This window comes from Pseudorca crassidens, chromosome 10 (genome assembly GCF_039906515.1).
Source record: "Pseudorca crassidens isolate mPseCra1 chromosome 10, mPseCra1.hap1, whole genome shotgun sequence".
In the NCBI taxonomy this organism is placed as follows: Eukaryota; Metazoa; Chordata; class Mammalia; order Artiodactyla; family Delphinidae; genus Pseudorca; species Pseudorca crassidens.
Genome location: NC_090305.1, coordinates 36,289,257 through 36,309,534, shown reverse-complemented (window position 1 = coordinate 36,309,534; position 20,278 = coordinate 36,289,257). Strand labels below are relative to the sequence as shown.

Below are 20,278 nucleotides of genomic sequence, written 5' to 3'. Positions count from 1 at the left end.
GTTTATGGTTTCCTTTGCCATGCAAAAGCTTTTAAGTTTCATTAGGTCCCATTTATTTATTTTTGTTTTTCTTTTCATTGCTCTAGGAGGTGGGTCAAAAAGGATCTTGCTGTGACTTATGTCATAGAGTGTTCTGCCTATGTTTTCCTCTAGGAGTTTTAGGGTGTCTGACCTTATATTTACGTCTTTAATCCATTCTAGTTTATTTTTGTGTATGGTGTTAGGGAGTGTTCTAATTTAATTCTTTTACATGTAGCTTTCCAGTTTTCCCAGCACCACTTAGTGAAGAGCCTGTCTTTTCTCCACTGTATATTCTTGCCTCCTTTGTTAAAGATAAGGTGACAGTAGGTGCGTGGGTTTATCTCTGGGTTTTCTATCCTTTTACATTGATCTATATTTCTTTTTTTGTTTGTTCGTTTTGTTTTTGTTTTTTTTGCGTTATGCGGGCCTCTCACTGTTGTGGCCTCTCCCGTTGCAGAGCACAGGCTCCAGATGTGCAGGCTCAGCGGCCATGGCTCACAGGCCCAGCCGCTCCACGGCATGTGGGATCCTCCCGGACTGGGTGTGAACCCGTATCCCCTGCATCGGCAGGTGGACTCTCAACCACTGCGCCACCAGGGAAGCCCTATATTTCTATTTTTGTGCCAGTACCATACTGTCTTGATTACTGTAGCTTTGTAGTATAGTCTGAAGTCAAAGAACCTGATTCCTCCAGCTCCGTTCTTCTTTCTCAAGATTGCTTTGGCTATTCGGGGTCTTTTGTGTTTCCCTACAAATTGTGCACTTTTTTTGTTCTAGTTCTGTGAAAAATGCCATTGGTAGTTTGATAGAGATTGCATGAATCTGTAGATTGCTTTGGGTAGTATAGTCATTTTCACAATGTTGATTCTTCCAATTCAAGTACATGGTATATCTCTCCATCTGCTTGTATCATCTTTAATTTCTTTCATCAGTGTCTTACAGTTTTCTGCATACAGGTCTTTGGTCTCCTTAGGTAGGTTTATTCCTAGGTATTTTATTCTTTTGTTTGCAGTGGTAAATGGGAATGTTTCCTTAAATTCTCTTTCAGGTTTTTCATCATTAGTATTTAGGAATGCAAGATTTCTGTGCATTAATTTTGTATCATGCTACATTACCAACTTTATTGGTTAGTTCTAGTAGTTTTCTGGTAGCATCTTTAGGATACTCTATGTATAGTATCATGTCATCTGCAAACAGTGACAGCCTTCCTTCTTCTTATCTGATTTGGATTCCTTTTATTTCTTTTTCTTCTCTGATTGCTGTGGCTAAAACTTCTAAAACTATGTTGAATAAGAGTGGTGAGAGTGGGCAACCTTGTCTTGTTCCTGATCTTAGTGGAAATGGTTTCAGTTTTTCACCATTGAGAATGATGTTGGCTGTGGGTTTGTCATATATGGCCTTTATTATGTTGAGGTAAGTTTCCTCTATGCCTACTTAATGGAGGGTTTTTATCATAAATAGGTGTTGAAATTTGTTGCAAGCTTTTTCTGCATCTAATGTGATGATATATGGTTGTTATCCTTCAGTTTGTTAATATGGTGTATCACATTGATTGATCTGTGCATACTGAAGAATCCTTGCATTCCTGGGATAAACCCCACTTGATCATGGTGTATGATCCTTTTAATGTGCTGTTGGATTCTGTTTGCTAGCATTTTGTTGGGGATTTTTGCATCTATGTTCATCAGTGATATTAGCCTGTAGTTTTCTTTCTTTGTGACATCTTTGTCTGGTTTTTCATCAGGGTGATGGTGGTCTCATAGAATGAGTTTGCGAGTGTTTCTCCCCTCCCTCTGCTATATTTTGGAAGAGTTTGAGAAGGATAGATGTTAGCTCTTCTCTAAATGTTTGATAGAATTCGTCTGTGAAGCCGTCTGGGCCTGGGCTTTTGTTGTTGGAATATTTTTAATCACAGTCTCAATTTCACTGCTTGTGATTGGTCTGTTGATATTTTCTATTTCTTCCTGGTTCAGGCTCAGAAGGTTGTGCATTTCTAAGAATTTGTCCATTTCTTCCAGGTTGTCCATTTTATTGGCATAGAGTTGCTTGTAGTAATCTCTCATAATCCTTTGTATTTCTGCAGTGTCAGTTGTTATTTCTCTGTTTTTATTTCTAATTCTACTGATTTGCATCTTCTCCTTTTTTTTCTTGATGAGTCTGGCTAATTAATGGTTTATCAATTTTGTTTATCTTCTCAAAGAACCAGCTTTTGGTTTTATTGATGTATGCTATTGTTTCCTTCATTTCTCTTTTGTTTATTTCTGATCTGATGTTTATGATTTCTTTCCTTCTGCTAGCTTTGGGGTTTTTTTGTTCTTCTATCTGTAATTGCTTTAGGTGTAAGGTTAGGTTGTTTATTTGAAATGTTTCTTGTTTCTTGAGGTAGGATTGTATTGCTATAAATTTCCCTCTTAGAACTGCTTTTGCTGCATCCCATAGGTTTTGGGTTGTCGTGTTATCATTGTCATTTGTTTCTAGGTATTTTTTGATTTCCTCTTTGATTCTCAGTGATCTCTTGGTTATTAAGTAGTGTATTGTTTAGCCTCCCTGTGTTTGTATTTTTTAGAGATATTTTTCCTGTAATTGATATCTAGTCTCATAGTGTTGTGGCCAGAAAAGATACTTGATACGATTTCAATTTTCTTAAATTTACCAAGGCTTGATTTGTGACCCAAGATATGATCTATCCTGGAGAATGTTCCATGAGCACTTGAGAAGAAAGTGTCTTCTGTTCTTTTTGGATGGAATGTCTTATAAATATCAATTAAGTCCATCTTGTTTAATGTATGATTTAAAGCTTGTGTTTCCTTATTTATTTTCATTTTGGATGATCTGTCCATTGGTGAGAGTGGGGTGTATGATTGTGTTACTGTCGATTTCCCCTTTTATGGCAGTTAGCATTTGCCTCATGTATTGAGGTGCTCCTGTGTTTGGTGTGTTAATATTTACAATTGTTATATCTTCTTCTTGGATTGGTCCGTTGATCATTATGTAGTGTCCTTCTGTGTGTCTTGCAATAGTCTTTATTTTAAAGTCTATTTTTTCTGATATGAGAATTGCTACTCCAGCTTTCTTTCAATTTCCCTTTGCATGGAATATCTTTTTCCATCCCCTCACTTTCAGTCTGTATGTGTCCCTAGGTCTGAAGTGGGTCTCTTGTAGAACAGCGTATATATGGGTCTTGTTTTTGTATCCATTCAACCAGTCTGTGTCTTTTGGTTGGATCATTGAATCCATTTACATTTAAGGTAATTATCAAAATGTATGTTCCTATTACCATTTCCTTAATTGTTTTGGGTTTTTTATTGTAGGTCTTTTCCATCTCTTGTGTTTCCTGCCTAGAGTAGTTCCTTTAGCATTTGTTGTAAAGCTGGTTTGGTGGTGTTGAGTTCTCTTAGCTTTTGCTTTTTTCTAAAGGCTTTAATTTCTTCATCGAATCTGAATGAGATCCTTGCTGAGTAGAGTAATCTTGGTTGTAGGTTTTTCCCTTTCATCACTTTAAATATGTCCTGCCACTCCCTACTGGCTTGCAGAGTTTCTCCTGAAAGATCAGCTGTTAACCTTATGGGGATTCCCTTGTATGTTATTTGTTGCTTTTCTCTTGCTGCTTTTAATATTTTTTCTTTGTGTTTAATTTTTGATAGTTTGATTAATATGTGTCTTGGCGTGTTTCTCCTTGGATTTATCCTGTATGGGACTCTCTGTGCTTCCTGGACTTGATTGACTATTTCCTTTCCCATATTAGGGAAGTTTTCAACTATAATCTCTTCAAATATTTTCTCAGTCCCTTTCTTTTTCTCTTCTTCTCTTGGACCCCTATAATTCGAATATTGATGCATTTAATGTTGTCCCAGAGATCTCTGAGACTGTGCTCAATTGTTTTTCATTCTTTTTTCTTTATTCTCCTCTGCAGTAGTTATTTCCACTATTTTATCTTCCAGGTCACTTATCCATTCTTCTGCCTCAGTTATTCTGCTATTGATTCCTTCTAGAGAATTTTTAGTTTCAGTAATTGTGTTGTTCATCATTGTTTGTTTGCTCTTTAGTTCTTCTAGGTCCTTGTTGAAAGTTTTTTGTATTTTCTCCATTCTTTTTCCAAGATTTGGATCATCTTTACTATCATTACTCTGAATTCTTTTTCAGGTAGACTGCCTATTTCCTCTTCATTTGTTTGGTCTGGTGTGTTTTTACCCTGCTCCTTCATCTGCTGTGTGTTTTTCTGTCTTCTCATTTTGCTTAACTTACTGTGTTTGGGGGTCTCCTTTTCACAGGCTGCAGGTTCGTAGTTCCCATTTGTTTGGTGTCTGCCCCCAGTGACTAAGCTTGGTTCAGTGGCTTGTGTAGGCTCCCTGGTGGAGGGGACTAGTGCTTGTGTTCTCGTGGATGAGGCTGGATCTTGTCTTTCTGGTGGCCAGCACCACATCTGGTGGTGTGTTTTGGGGTGTCTGTGACCTTACTATGATTTAGGCAGCCTCTCTGCTAATGGGTAGGGTTGCGTTCCTGTCTTGCTAGTTGTTTGGCATAGGGTGTCCAAAACTGTAGCTTGCTGGTCATTGAGTGGAGCTGGGTCTTAGCGTTGAGATGGAGATCTCTGGGAGAGCTTTCACCATTTGATATCATGTGGAGCTGGGAAGTCTCTGGTGGACTAATGTCCTGAACTGGGGTCTCCCATCTCAGAGGCTCAGGCCTGGCACCCAGCCGGAGTACCAAGACCCTGTCAGCCACACAGCTTTTGTAGAATTTCTTCAGGGACTTCTGGTTGAGGCTTGGCTCCCAGTTGTAATAGTGCAGCTTGGAGGGTGCAGGCTTGCTTTTTCAATCAGCTTGGCAAACTCGCAGATTCACTCCTGCACACACTGGCTGCCCATTCCTGGAGCCTTCCAACCTGCCGGCCTGAGGCTAGACTATTCTGAACTTTACTATTTATTTCCCTTTACCAGTGAGAGTTATACTTTCATATATTTTCCTGTTACCAATTAGCATCCTTTCATTTTAGCCTAAAGAAGTCCCTTTAACATTTCTTGGAAGACTCATGTAGTGGTGATGAACTCCTTTAGGCTTTTGCTTGTCTGAAAAACTCTTGATCTCTCCTTCAGTTCTGAAGGACAACTTCACCATGTACAGTATTCTTGGTGGCAGGTTTTTTCTTTTAGCACTTTGAGTATATTGTGCCCCTCCCTTTTGTCCTGCAAAGTTCCTGCTGAAAAATCTGCTGATAGTCTCATGGGGTGCCCTTGTATGTAACAAGTTGTCTTTCTCTTGCTGTTTTTAAGATCTCTCCTTGTCTTTAACTTTTGACACTTTAATTACGTGTTTTGTTGTGAGTCTCTTTGGGTATATCTGCATGTTAAACAAATAGGCCTTTTTTTTTTCACAGAAGGACTAGGTGCTTTTTAGTCAGTTGTCTCTGTGCTGGGCCCTGGGTTGGTTGAGTACAAACAAGCCATTTAAGAACTATTTCTCAGTTTACTATGGCCTTGTGGGTCTCATGGACATAAGCCCTGAATTTTGGGGTGCTCACCTCTCAGATACAGGTCTTAAAAGTTGGGGTGCCTGATGTGGAGTTCAAATCGTTTGCTCCTCAGGGAGAACCTCTGGTCTGTGGGTTCCTTCCCGATTGTGGGTCTCTGTGCCAGGAGTGGGGCTGAACATGAGATTCTGTCTCAGCTTCTCCTGCCAGTTTTGATGTGAGTTTTTCCTTGTTCACCTAATGTGTTAGAGTTGCTCAACTAGTTTTTGGGTTTCTTTGAGTTCCATATGTAGCTGTAGGTTTGGTGTGTCCATGGGAGGAGGTGAGTTCAGTATCGTCCTATGTCACCATCTTGATCTAGAACTTAGTTCTTTTTCTTTTGTGACCACCTGTTCTTTTTTCATTTCTACATTTTTTCTGTCCTTTTTATAGATTCTTAGATTTATAGATTATTAAATCTACATATATTCTCAAATATTTTATATATTCTCAAGCCTATAAATCTCAAATTTTTAGAGTTCTTCATTTATCTCTTTGAGCATCCTAAACATAATTATTTTTAAATTTTTTATTATGGAAAATTTCAAAGAAAAGTAGGGATCCTCTTGCTTCCAAAATTATCACCTCATGGCCAGTATAAGTTCATCTCTACCTCCCATACTCCAAGGCCCCCAGATTAACCATAATTAAAGATTATTTTTCAGATTGTTCTATACAATTAATTTCACCTAGACTGAGTGTTTACTCAGATTGTTTTTTATGTTGGCTATCTCTCTCAGTATCGGATTTCTTTTCATGGGTTTTGCAATTTTTTTTTTTTTCACTTTTTTTTTTTCGGCTGCACCACGCGGCTTGCAAGATCTTAGTTCCTCAACCAGGGATTGAACCTGGGCCCTTGGCAATGAAAGCGTGGAGTCCTAACCACAGGACTGCCAGAGAATTCCGAAGGGTTTTGCAATTTTTATTTTTTAGAGGACTCATTTTGAGTGGCGAGCTCTAAAAAATGTGGCTTTTATAATTTGTTAAAATTGTTTTTCTCCTTCTGCATTTTAGCCTTCCTTAGGAGTCTAGTGGTTTTGTGGCTTCTTCCTGCATCCCCCATCTCCTCAAGTCCAGAGCCAGCTGTTACAATAGTGGTTTGCATCCCCTATTCTGCTGTGGTGGGGCAGACCCAGGCAGAGCTGACCTGTCTCAGGTCTTGGTTGTGGACCTGGATCTGTCACCCCATCCGCCACATCCCTAGGTTCATTTAATCTACATGACCAGATTGCAGCTACAGACAGCCTCCTTCCACAGTGGAGGGATCTAGACCATAGTCCTGATGGTCCCTTTCATACAGGCCACTTTTAGTCTCCTCTGTCTTGCAGGAGCCAAGGGGTTGGCACCCACTGACCAGAGCCCTCAGGCCTGGGCTTCAGCTCCACCTCCTGGCTTGCATGTCTTTTTCACTTCCAGTTCATGGAGATGTTTACCTTGTTTTTAAGTCTTAATGTGTTTGTTTTTTACCTTCTCTTTTTGTGTTTTTTACATTATTCTATGTTTTTGGAGGCGAAAACTGCACCCCATGACCAGAAATATCCCCTAAATATATGGTTTTGAGTTTTCTGCCGCCTCCTTGCCTCTTTTCAGCAACATGAACGCCACAAGTTTTGTTTTCAAAGCATTTTTGTCCTATTTATAAATGCCATTCAGATACTACTGAGGGAAATAAAGAGTTTAAGAAACCTTTGGTGACCACCTCATTCTTATATAAGTAGGTTTTTACACTTAAGAGTATAGCTATTCATAGGCTGTGCTTTGAAAACTTGATTTTGCAAGTCCAAGGAATTCTGGGATTCAGTTATTAACTATTCTTACCGCAAAACAGACTCTTAGTGTTGTCTACACTGGTGTATTCTGTTTTCTTTACCCCATATGCCCTGCTGTTAGCCAAGCTGGATTCTTACTGTTACTTCATTCATGGCCTCTAAAGGAAGCCTTTTCCCTTCCTGTAAAATGTCTTCTCCCTCCCCCTTTTGGAATCCCACTTATTCTCAGATGCTCCCTCCTCAATGAAGCCTTTCCTCCTTGCTGCAGGCAAAAGTCATTTCTCCTCCTCAGAACTCACAACAGTTCACACCACTCTTATTACACTTACTACACACTAATTTGTAATATAATCATTTGTGGAAATTCCTTGAACCTTTATATTCCTTCCCATCTCTGAGCTTCTGTGATTCTAAGTATGAAAATTAATTGAGGCATGTTGCAGAAAATACCTTACTTTTATTTTCCTTTGTGAAACTTTCATATCAAAGATTCTCAGAAAAACAGAAAAACCCATTAAAAATAGAATTAACTTTTAATCAAGTGAGATATTCATATTTGGGCCAGAACAGGCAGGAATATAGCAATGTTTATATGTTACTTTAACATATATGTTTATATGTTAACATACTTTATATGTTACTTTTATATGTTATATGTTCAAAAGAGTCTCATATATATTCTCATTTGCTTCTCATAGCAAGCTGCTGAGATAGAGCAGCTGTGATTATATCCATTTTGGCTGAAAAACACCAACTAAAAATATAAATAAGAACATGATGATTTAAGTTCCATTATCTCATGTAGGTGGTACAATAAAATAATTAGTAGTCAGAGTGTCAGAAGGCTCTGGTTTGAACTTGCAACACAATCATCTTGAGCCTTGGTTTTCTTGGCCGTAAAATGACCCAATGACTTCTAGGGCCAAGCTAAAAACTTCTGATTTTAAATGCACTTAATTTGTAATTGAAAATGTCATGACATATTCTTTGATTTCCTTCTGAAGGATGTTTGCATATCTGCCATTAAGGAGAAGGATATTGAAGCCAAGCTGACTCAGGTGATTGAGAATTGGACCAACCAGAACCTGAGTTTTGCAGCATTTAAGGGAAAGGGAGAGCTGCTGCTCAAAGGAACTGAATCGGGAGAGATTATCACCTTGATGGAGGATAGTTTAATGGTCTTAGGTTCCTTACTAAGCAACAGGTAATTTTATAATTTTCAGGGGAGGGTTTTGATTTGGTATTTAGGGTTATATAATTTTAGATAAAAGCCCAGTTTTGTAGCGGTGGCACAACACAAGATTCTGACCTAAAGTGTTGACTCTTGTCTGTCCTTACATGAACTACCTATTTTCCCTACTAATCATGGCCTCCATCTCTTCTATGGTGCTCACCTCCCCTTCCTGTGTTTCCTGATGGGCCCCATCGTAATTATTCTCCCTCAGATTGGCAACTTACCTCCTAAACATCTGGACTCCCCACGAAGATGACACCTTCATTTTATCTACTTTCTCTCTTCATTCTCTGATTTTTCATCATTGCCCTCCTTGGCTAAACCTGCTCAAGTGTTTAACCAATAGCCCTGGAAAAGTATGCTGTCAACACATGAAGGAATATAATGAAGGGCTTGACACTTACACACTTGGAATTTTTATGGTGAAAAGTGGCCATATCTGTTCTGGGTCCACTGCAGCCTAAACGAGGCAACATGTCCATCACTGGACTACTGAACCGCTTGAAGGTGACTGTTATCTCAAGCGCAGCTTTAGGAAATGGGACCCAGGTTAAGTACACTGTCTTGGCATTAGCAGCCTCTAATCCCCTAGCTGACTATCCAGTAATTCTTAACTGGTCTTCACCCTAACACACCTAAGAAATATGTCACATTATCTCAGAGGTCATTAACAGAGGTCAGTGTCCATGGGGATTCTAATACCCTACCTCCAGGTTGGGACTGCTGTTTCATGAATGACATCCTGCATTACCTCTGGCTCAGAGGCAGTCTTGTATTTGGATAATGTACTAACTCACAAAGCTCCTAATTCTGGGTTGAAGTTGCTGGGGTTAAACTCCTAGGGTATGTCCTCTGCTTTCAGGGAATCTGAATAACCTGGCAAAGGTGACCATAGGCCATTCAGTGGTTCCTAGTCTTCACAGGCTGCTACTTCCCCATGGTTCATTGCAAATTTTTCCATCTTGATTTCCTGAATGATGACCTCTTGAGGAAAGGCTGTAGATTCACCTGAACCTGGTGTGTAGCCCAAGAATTCAGGACTTGAAGCCTTTCTTAATTTCATTCTTAACTTGCATATAACCTGAATATTATAGTACTTATTTATGGTACTAGTAAACTCAATGTTGAGGCCCTGCTAGAAGGAGTATAAGGATATCTAAGAAGTCACAACACTTCAGTAGATTCTCCTCCTAGAGAACTTTGCAGCATCAAGTGGATCCAGAAAACCTCTTCTAGAGCCAACCACAGACTGATCTCATAGAAGGCAGTACCAGCTGGATCTCTAGGGCTACCTGGATGTGAGAAGGAAATTGTGTATCTTCATGGGTGAGGCTTCACTCACCTGGATTCCCTGGATGGTGACACTTTCCTGGTGGGTCCCTGATTCCCTGGCATTCCAAGGGCCTTCCTACCTGTTGTGAACAGGTTCCACCACACAAAGCTGTGCAGTGCAGGTACCTGGCCAAACGACAAAAACTGGTCATTAGTGATTTTATTTCAAATCTCCCTTTTTCTTGTTGGGAAGTTACATACCATCAAAGATGGTTTTTTTTTTTAATTCCGTGCAAAATTATTTTTGGCTCCAAATATCTAAGTGCTTCAACTCCCTGAAATGCCCTTCCTTACCATCTTGGTCTGTGTGTATTGATCTTGAAGGTTTTTTTTGGCATATTGACTGCCTTTCAGCTCTAGCCTGATGGCCAGATAGACACTATAAATTGGGAGTTGAGAAAAATGCCTCTTACTGCCAGATCAACTCATCCACCTCCTTGGGACAGTTTTTGTACAACCCCTTTATACCTGCATGTATAACATAGTCTTCCATAGAAGTGAAGGGTTACGCTTAGGCATCAGACTGTTCCCAGAAGAACCCCATTCTTCATGTGAGCCCCTTCAAGTCATCCTGTCCTGGATCAAGTAAAGTTTTAAGACAGTGCTCAACAAATGCCACTCACCGGGAAATTCCACTACACAACTTCAAAGCTACTTGCCATGGCCACAAACTGAAGTCAGCTTCTTAATTCAACTGTTGTTAATTAGGTCTTTCCCCAGTATCTTCCCATCACTTCCTCATGGCATCCACTCTGTTTCTTGTCTTTCTTAGTTGTGCCCAGCTTTCTGGGCACCTTGTGTTCTGATGAACACTTCAGCTAGCCCTGATGGTGAAAAAACAGGAACCAGGCTTTTGGGGGATAGCAGTTCTGTATCGTTAACGCTGCAGAATCTAGGCGTAGTGCCTGGTGGAATTAGCAGTCTATGGGTGGGAAGAGCACATCTGTAGTAGACATCAGACCTCAAGCTTGACCCTGGCCTTGTGGTAGTAGTTCCATAGACAAGTAACAACAGTACCCTCTGTGATTTTCCACTTGGATTTGGTTCACAAAAGACTCAGAAAGCCATCTTATTCCTTGTTTTCCCTTTACTCAGAGGAGCAACCAGCACAATTCCTTTACTGGACCTCTGTGGCTTAAAACTTGGTGAACTTCTTCGTTTATCACTGATACAAGGGACCATTAAGTGAAATCACTATAATTATATGTTTCATTCATAAAAATGCAAACATCTTATTAACTGTATGAAATTTAATAGGAGCTGCCTTTTTTTTAGGAAAAAATGTTCAGTGTCAAAGGAATTTTTCTCCTATTATTTGTTATAAGCCATACTATTTTCTGAATCTTCCTTAAAATGTAATATCTTTCCATTCTTACTTTTTAGATATAATGCTCCATTTAAAAAAAATATCCAGAATTGGGTGTATAAATTGTCCACTTCCTCAGATATAATTGAAGAGTGGCTAGTAGTCCAGAACCTTTGGGTTTATCTTGAAGCTGTCTTTGTAGGTGGGGATATTGCCAAACAGCTACCTCAGGTAAATATGGTTTTTGTAACTGCTGATAGAATAATTTAGTGTATGTTGTTTATATGTCTCTGTAAAAGTTTTCAGAAAGACATATAGTCATGTCTTGATTATTTGCACCAGGGGTTTGCAAACTATGGCCAACTTACCTGTTTTGTTTTTTAATTTTATTTTTGGCTGCGTTGGATCTTCATTGCTGCACGCGGGCTTTCTCTAGTTGCGGCAAGCTGGGGCTACTCTTTGTTGAGGTGCATGGGCTTCTCATTGCTGTGGCTTCTCTTGTTGTGGAGCACGGGCTCTCGGGCACAGGCTCAGTAGTTGTGGAGCACGGGCTTATTTGCTCCGTGGCATGTGGGATCTTCCCGGACCACGGATCAAACCCGTATTTCCTGCATTGGCAGGCAGATTCTTAACCACTGTGCCACCAGGGAAGTCCCACCTGTTTCTGTAAGTACAGTTTTATTGGAATACAGCCATGTGCATTCATTTATGTTCTGTCTGTGGCTTCTTTAGCATTACAATGGCAGAGTTGAATAGTTGTAACAGAGACCATATGGCCTACAAAGCCTAAAATATTTAGCATCTTGCCCTTTACAAAGAAGTTTTTTTAAAAAAGTGCTGACCTTTGATTTACATTAGTAGAAACAAGAAACTCACATAATTTTCAAATCTCCAGGTTGTCTGAAGAGGTACATTTGAATATGATACTATTAAATTATAATAGTTCATCTCTTCTTAGAATTAGACTTATTCCTCTGAGAGTAAAAGTTAAAATAATCTGTATTCTGTAAACACAAATTAACTATTAGTAAGTTGTTAACTAATAGTAGATCAGAAGCATGAGGCAAGGAAACTTAGCCTTAGAAGCCTGTAACAAATTCTTTAAAACAGCTTTATGGGACCTTTTAAATGAATGCCAGTAACTTACTAATAATTATTCTATGAAGGTAATTTTCCTCTTATAAAATTAGGCCTACTCTTTCTTTTTTTAAACATTTATTTAAAAAAATTTTTTTTGGCTGCATCAGGTCTTAAGTTGCAGCACGTGGGGTCTTTGTTGAGGCGTGCGGGAACTTTCGTTGCCGGCGCGGGGCCTCTTTGTTGCGGCGCGGGGCTTCTCTTTAGTTGTGGCATAGGGACTCCAGGGTGTGTGGGCTCTGTAGTTTGCGGCACGCGGGCTCCCTCGTTGAGGTGTGTGAGCGCAGTAGTTGTGGCGCGTGGGCTTAGTTGCCCCGCGGCATGTGGGATCTTATTTCCCCGACCAGGGACCAAACCCGTGTCCCATGCATTGGAAGGTGGATTCTTTATCACTGGACCACAAGGGAAGTCCCCTAAGCCTACTCTTTTGAATTTCCATACCTATGGCATCACTATAGATTAAAAATCAAGGATAAAGCATTTTGAAAATAGCTGGTTTCCCTTTGTAACACATTTTAAAAACATAAATCATTTTTAATCAGAAAGTTTTATTTTTTAAAAGTGCACTTAAAAGTTTTAACAGAGGCAAGATCATGCCAGTTACTAAAAGCATTTTAAAAAATTGAATGCAAAGCTTAATATCATCCATGGTAAACAGTTTTCATTTGCAAAAATGCTTTGTTTTGGATTTTTACTGTTTTCTTTTTCCTGGGGTACTAGTAAGCTTTAATTATTCCAAAATACTGAGATCAAATTATTTTCATGCTTCTTCAGTTTGCTCATCAAACCAAAACACCTGGGGTACTGAAAGACTAGATTTGCGATTTAAGTTGATAGCTCTGCAGATTAATCATGTGGCACTTTGAAAAATGTATTAAATGTAAGGAAAAATATCAGCGGTAAACCTCATTGTGATAGAGCAGCATTTCAATAAGCCGTTCTCTTGTTCCAGAGTTAATTCAGATGAAAAAAAAAATTGCCCCTTTAAATTATGTAGCCTGAGACTAATAGGCTGGTTTGAGGAACTATAGGAGATGCCAAAGTGAAGACCTGGCTTCATTCAGTTATCCACATGCCAACTTTTACTTTTATTTTTAGGAAGCAAAACGTTTTCAGAATATTGACAAGTCATGGGTAAAGATAATGCAGCGAGCTCATGAGAATCCCAATGTGATTGGTTGCTGTGTTGGAGATGAAACCATGGGGCAGCTTTTACCTCATTTACATGAACAATTAGAAGTATGTCAGAAGTCACTTACAGGGTAAGAGTTTAATTTTTAAATTACCTGTCCTTTTATATGTGATGGTGTTTTATCCCAAACAAGTTCATAGAATTGACTGCATTTTTGGTTTGGTAGTGATGGTTGAGGTGGTGTTAGGAATTTAACATGTCACATAAATTTAATTTCTCTGCAAAAAAAGACACCTTCAAGTTGAGGGTGGGTGAGTTACAGCATTGTATTAGTTTTGTAGGGCTGCTGTAACAAATTACCACAAACTGGGTGGCTTAAGACAACTGAAATTTATTTTCTCACAGCTCTGGAGGCCAGAAGTCTGAAATCAAGTTAGCAGCACCTTCTGAGGGCTCTAGGGAGAATCTTTCCTTGCCTCTTCCAGGTTCTGGTGGCTCTTGGCTTGTGGCTATATAACTCCAATCTCTGTCTCTGTCTTTATATGTCCTTCTCCTCTTCCTGTGTGTCTCTTATGAGGACACTTGTCATTGGATTTAGGGCTCATCTGAATAATCCAAGATTATCTCTTCTGGAGATCCTTAACTTCGGTACATTTGCAAAGACCCTTTTTGTAAATGAGGCCACATTCACAGATTCCAGGGAATAGGACGTGGACATATCTTTTTGGGGCTACCAGTCAACACACTACAGGCATAGAGTAGAGATGTGCACTCAGAGAACAATTAACCAGACAAACTCACAGATAGTTTTCTTAAAAGGCAGTTCATTCTCAATTTCTATTTGAAACAGGGTAACGATATATCTTAGTTTGTCCAAATTTATGCCTCTGTCCTGGCTGAATGGCTATTTGTCCCCCCTCTCTCTCAAAATGTCTTGGTTTGGAGGTAACTTATGTGTTCCCCCTGGGTTTAAGCCGCGAGGTTCACAGGACTCTTAGAAAGGTTGCAGGAGGGCTCGTGATGAGAAAGAAGATAGGATGGAGCAGGCTTGCTCTGGGTCACTTTCTTATTTCCACTTGTTTTCCCAAGTGCCATCCATGGTGCAGCAGGACTTTCTTTCTAACCAAACATTTCAGAGGCAAATGGGAAATGACTGTAGGTGTTTGCTACTATCTTATTGATGTTAGTGATTGCGTCTTGGATAAAAAAACCCCAAAATTAATAATTCAGAAAAAATTATTTGGTAACGTGACTTTATTTAAAGGTATTTGGAGAAGAAGCGATTACTATTTCCAAGATTCTTCTTTGTATCTGATCCAGTTCTCCTGGAAATTCTTGGACAAGCCAGTGATTCCCATACCATACAAGTATGTAATCTAAGTATCTGTTGCCTAAATCCTTTTTTTCCACAGCCTATGTGTTAAAAAATAAAAATGAAGTTAATGTCTTAAAAGTGCAGTCAGGAAAGAAGAGTATTAAAAATTATGTTGGTTATAAACTGTCTTATTTTCTTTGTATTCGGAGCCCATCAGCCTGAGGCAAGAGTCACCGATTATGCAACTCACCAGCTGGGTGACCTTGGCCAGCTTCTTAATTTTCCTGTGCCTCAGTTTCCTTGTCTGTAAAATCAGGATATTAATCATTTCCACCTCATGGGATAGTCATAAGGATTACACGAGATAATTCCTTGAAAAGTTCTGGACACACAGTATGTGCTCACTAAATGTAATTCATTGTTATGAGTATTTTAATCTAAATATTCTTAGATCAAATAGGGATTGTGGTTTGGATTTGTCCTTTTTTTGTCCCAAGTGCTTCTCAAATGCTTTTATTGCCATTTCCAAGGGCAATACTTTCAGGAGGAAGAGAAAAACTACAGAGAACTGGGTGTGAGAGGCACTGGAACACCCATCCCAGGGACATTTCTGGTTTGGGAATTTGGGAAACAGCTAGTAATACCTTCCTTGTTGGTTTCCAGGGAGTGGAGGGGATGAGAAAGGAAAGGAGGGAAGTAGAAGCTGTGTAAGGCAGACATAGAGCCAAGAGAGAAGGACTGAGCTGTCCCTGGGAGGGAAGAGGGCAGGAACCATGTGGTTCAGTGTCCATCGGGAGGAAGATGACAGTTACTAGTCGAATCTCCATAATGTAAGAGGTGCATTTGTAGGTCTTGGAGGAAACGTTCTGTAGGGCTGGATTTTTAAAAGTGGGCTTCCAAGTCAGTCAAGGGTCAAAGAAGAGTCTTTTTTTTTTTGAGACAATGAAGTAAATTCTTAATCTCTTACAAATATAAAAAATAGTAAAGCTTTTAAAAACATCTCAGTGACTTTTGTGTTTAACGTCATGTATGATGTGTTTGCTCTGTCTTGTGCTTTCTTATAGCCACATCTCCCTGCAGTGTCTGACAACATAAATGAGGTGACCTTTCACGCAAAAGACTATGATCGTATCATGGCTGTCATATCAAGAGAAGGAGAAAAAATTATTGTAATTTAACTTGGTTAAAATTTTATTAGGATTTCTTTAAAAATTTAGATTTGAGGAGAATGCAATTCTCTTATGAAAGAAAGGGAGGGGAGTGGTGTCGGGTTTTAGTTCTGTAGCCCTGGCTTTGTAACAGACTAGTTTGGATAACTCATTTAACTTCTCTGAGGCTCATTTTATTATCTATACAATGAAAGTTTTAGACCAAATGATCTTTATAGTTCTTTCCACATATAGTATTAGTTGATTTTACTCACGTTTTAAATATTTTATATGAAATTGTTTGCTTTGCCTGAGGTACTTTGATTTATGACATTTGTAAAAATACCAAATTATTATCAATTTGTAATATATTTGTAATATATCTTTTAGTTGGATAATCCTGTTATGGCCAAAGGTCCCGTGGAGATTTGGCTTCTGGACATGTTAAAAATGCAGATGTCGTCCTTACATAATATAATTAGATCTGCATTCTATCAAATCAGTGATTCAGGATTTCAGCTCTTACCTTTCCTCAATCACTTTCCAGCACAGGTGAGAATACATGACATTTAAATAGCGAAATAAGGGGGAAAGATATGCAGGAGGCAGTTAGCCTGATGATGTGGAGGCTGTTCAAGCTTAGAACTAGTTAGAGAGGCCCACCCACCCTCAGCCCCCAACCACCTGCCTGACCACTTGCTTGTCCACTTACACCATTCTAGGCCAACCCATCCCATCCCTGAGAAGAGGATTTGCCACTGTTCTTCCATCATTGAGGATATACACTGAGACTAAAGCACTAACGAGAAATTTCATCTTATGTATAAGTGACACCTATCTATGTATAAAAACCGTCTATCTATATCTATTCATACATAAATATAGACACAGATCTAGATATGGATATGGACATATATAAAAGGAAGGAGCATATCTTTTTCTGAAATGAAATGCACCTTGCCTTTTGTTTATTTTGCCTTCAAATAATTAAAAATTGGCATAATTTGTTAAATACGACTAAGTTCCTTTTTAATATTTAATTAAATTAATTAATTTATTTGGCTGTGTCGGGTCTAAGTTGCGGCACGTGGGATCTTCGTAGCGGCATGTGGGATTTTTCATTGTGGCACGCTGGCTTCTCTCTACTTGTGGTGCACAGGCTCCAGAGTGCGTGGGCTCAGTCATTGTGGTGCACGGGCTTAGTTGCCCCGTGGCATGTGGGATCTTAGCTCCCCGACCAAGGATCAAACCTGCGTCCCCTGCTTTGGAAGGCAGATTCTTAACCAATGGACCACCAGGGAAGTCCCACGTTAAATGTGACGAAGTTTTAAAGAGAGAAGACCTTGAAGAGGCCGGAGCAGGTGTTCTCTTGAACAACTCTCCTGCCCTTTGGCTCTTAGAAGTGCCTTGTCAGGTGCCAGGTATTATTAAAACGGGGCACAGAAAATGAAGAGCTAACAGTTCCATTACATTTTCAGCCAAGATAAATGAAAAGTGATGGTTTGTGATCTAGGTCAGAGATAGTGTGGGATAGAAGGCAAGAGCTATCCAAGGAAAATATAGGCAGGTTTTACTTCCCCAGCTGCTCCTCCCAACCTGAACTCCAAATCCTATGTTACTGCACACACAGTGGAGGCAGCTGAAATGATATGAAATTATTCAAATGACAGAAGTACAGACATAAAATCAACCTTCACTGGAGAGAATATTTTAATATTGTTTTTGTTTTGTATAATATCCTTGGTAAACTTTAATATTCTTATTAGCATTTGCGATAAAGCTTTATAAAATACTTATTTGATAAGCTGAGAAAAATAGCTCCTTAGACTAAATCAACATACTTTCTCTCTCTCAGGAAAGCTTGATCACCCTTTATACGCTGAAGGAGATACAGGATTAAAGTTGGAAAAGTTGAAAAGCAAATTTAAAGTAGCAGTGAAGTTGAACAGAATATAGTAGGAAAGTTGACTAACTTTTAGGACTTTATTTAATGTGTGTATATATACATATATATATACACACACACACACAAAGATTTTTAGATAAAAATCTTAATATTGTAGTGGGCAAATTTCAGTTTTCTGGAAAAATTGCTTTAAAGAGTAATGAATATATAAATATATTCATTCTATATTCATTCAATATATAGTCATTCAATATATTCATTCAATATATATATTACTCTTTAAATTGTATTTTATTTCATTTATTTTTAAAATAAATAAATTTATTTATTTATTTGTTTATTTTTGGCTGTGTTGGGTCTTGGTTGCTGCGTGCGGGCTTTCTCTAGTTGCAGCGAGCAGGGACTATTCTTCATTGCTGTGCGTGGACTTCGCATTGTGGTGGCTTCTTTTGTTGCGGAGCACAGGCTCTAGGCGCGCGGGCTTCAGTAGCTGTGGCACACAGGCTCAGTAGTTGTGGCTCACGGGCTCTAGGACTCAGGCTCAGTAGTTGTGGCACATGAGCTTTGTTGCTGCATGGCATGTGGGATCTTCCTGGACCAGGGATCAAACCTGTGTCCTGTGCATTGGCAGGCGGATTCTTAACCACTGTGCCACCAGGGAAGTCCCTAAATTGCATTTTATAAAGCAGGTTTCCCAAATAAATTTGCCTATTATACAATGTTAATTTTTTATCTAAAATTGTTTAAAATTTCACCTCTGTTTTCTTCTGAAACACGTTTTAAAGATTATGAACACAATGGATCCTTGTTGCAAAAATTGGGGAAAACTTGAAGAATATAAAAGTGAAAATAAAAATTTCCCATTGTTCCACCACTTGGAAATGATGACTTAATATTTCCATGTGGTCCCTTTCAGTATTTTTTAATATGCTTATTATAAGCATCAAATAATATTGATGAGAATGAGCATTCTTATTTTATTTTTTATTGTAATGAAACATCCTCCAGTTTTCCCTGTGAAGTCTGCTGCCTTCTTAAACCTAGTGAAAAACATAATTTAAGCTTTTCTTGGTGACTTAGGGTAGTCATTTTATTTTTCTCATCATTATTAGATTATAATTACTATACAGTGTTGTGTTAGTTTATGCTGTACAACAAAGTGAGTCAGTTATATGTATACATATACCTGCATACCCCCTCCTTCTTGGGCCTCCCTCCCACCCTCCTCATCCCACCCCTCTAGGTCATCACAAAGTACCGAGCTGATCTCCCTGTGCTATACAGCAGCTTCCCACTAGCTATCTATTTCACACATGGTAATGTATATATGTCAGTGTTACTTTCTCAGTTCGTCCCACTCTCCCCTTCCTCCTCTGTGTCCACAAGTCTGTTCTCTATGTCTGCGTCTCTATTCCTGCCCTGCTAGTAGGTTCATCAGTACCATTTTTCTAGATTCCATGTATATGTGTTAATATACGGTATTTGGTTTTTCTTTCTGACTTACTTCACTCTGCATGACGGACTCTAGGTCCATCCACATCACTAACAATGACTCAATTTCATTCCTTTTTATGGCTGATATTCCACTGTATATATGTACCACATCATCTCTGTCCATTCATCTGTTGATGGACATTTAGGTTGCCTCCATGTCCTGGCTATTGTAAATAGTGCGGCGCTGAACATTGTGGTACATGACTCTTTTTGAATTATGGTTTTTTCAGGGTATATGCCCAGTAGTGGGATGGCTGGGTCATATGGTAGTTGTATTTTTAGTTTTGTAAGGAACCTCCATACTGTTCTCCATAGTGGCTGTATCAATTTACATTCCCACCAACAGTGCAGGAGGGTTCCCTTTTCTCCATGCTCTCTCCAGCATTTATTGTTTGTAGATTTTTTGATGATGGCCATTCTGACTGGTGTGAGGTGATACCTCATTGTGGTTTTGATTTGCATTTCTCTAATGATTAGTGATGTTGAGCATCTTTTCAAGTGCTTGTTGGCCATCTGTATGTCTTCTTTGGAGAAATGTCTATTTAGGTCTTCTGTCCATTTTTGGATTGAGTTGTTTGTTTTTATTGATATTAAGCTGCATGAGCTGCTTGAATATTTTGGAGATTAATCCTCTGTCAGTTGCTTCATTTGCAAATATTTTCTCCCATTCTGAGGGCTGTCTTTTCGTCTAGTTTATGGTTTCCTTTGCTGTGCAAAAGCTTTTAAGTTTCATTAGGTCCCATTTATTTATTTTTGCTTTTATTTCCATTTCTTTAGGAGGTGGGCCAAAAAGGATCTTGCTGTGATGTCAAGGAGTGTGCCACCTGTTTTCCTCTAAGAGTTTTATAGAGTCTGTCCTTAGATTTAGGTCTTTAAATCCATTTTGAGTTTATTTTTGTGTATGGTGTTGGGAAGTGTTCTAATTTCATTCTTTTACATGTAGCTGTCCAGTTTTCCCAGCACCACTAGTGAAGA

General features: G+C 39.0%; 1 protein-coding gene across 23 annotated transcripts in view; it reads left to right on the top strand.

Annotated features, from left to right (window-relative positions):
• The window catches only part of DNAH8 (dynein axonemal heavy chain 8), a 327,555-nt gene that overhangs the window by 117,097 nt on the left and 190,180 nt on the right, over positions 1-20,278 (top strand). For 21 of the 23 annotated variants that reach the window (XR_010946846.1, XM_067753082.1, XM_067753094.1 and 18 more), the window contains 6 exons: positions 8,304-8,503; positions 11,249-11,402; positions 13,407-13,570; positions 14,705-14,807; positions 15,820-15,924; positions 16,294-16,455. Coding sequence is in view for 22 of the 23 variants with exons in the window: in XM_067753082.1 (XP_067609183.1) it covers positions 8,304-8,503; positions 11,249-11,402; positions 13,407-13,570; positions 14,705-14,807; positions 15,820-15,924; positions 16,294-16,455 (888 nt within the window). In the remaining variant the exon portion in view is untranslated. The remainder of the gene's footprint in view (positions 1-8,303; positions 8,504-11,248; positions 11,403-13,406; positions 13,571-14,704; positions 14,808-15,819; positions 15,925-16,293; positions 16,456-20,278) is intronic. The other 2 variants (XM_067753084.1, XM_067753093.1) reach the window with 2 other exon arrangements.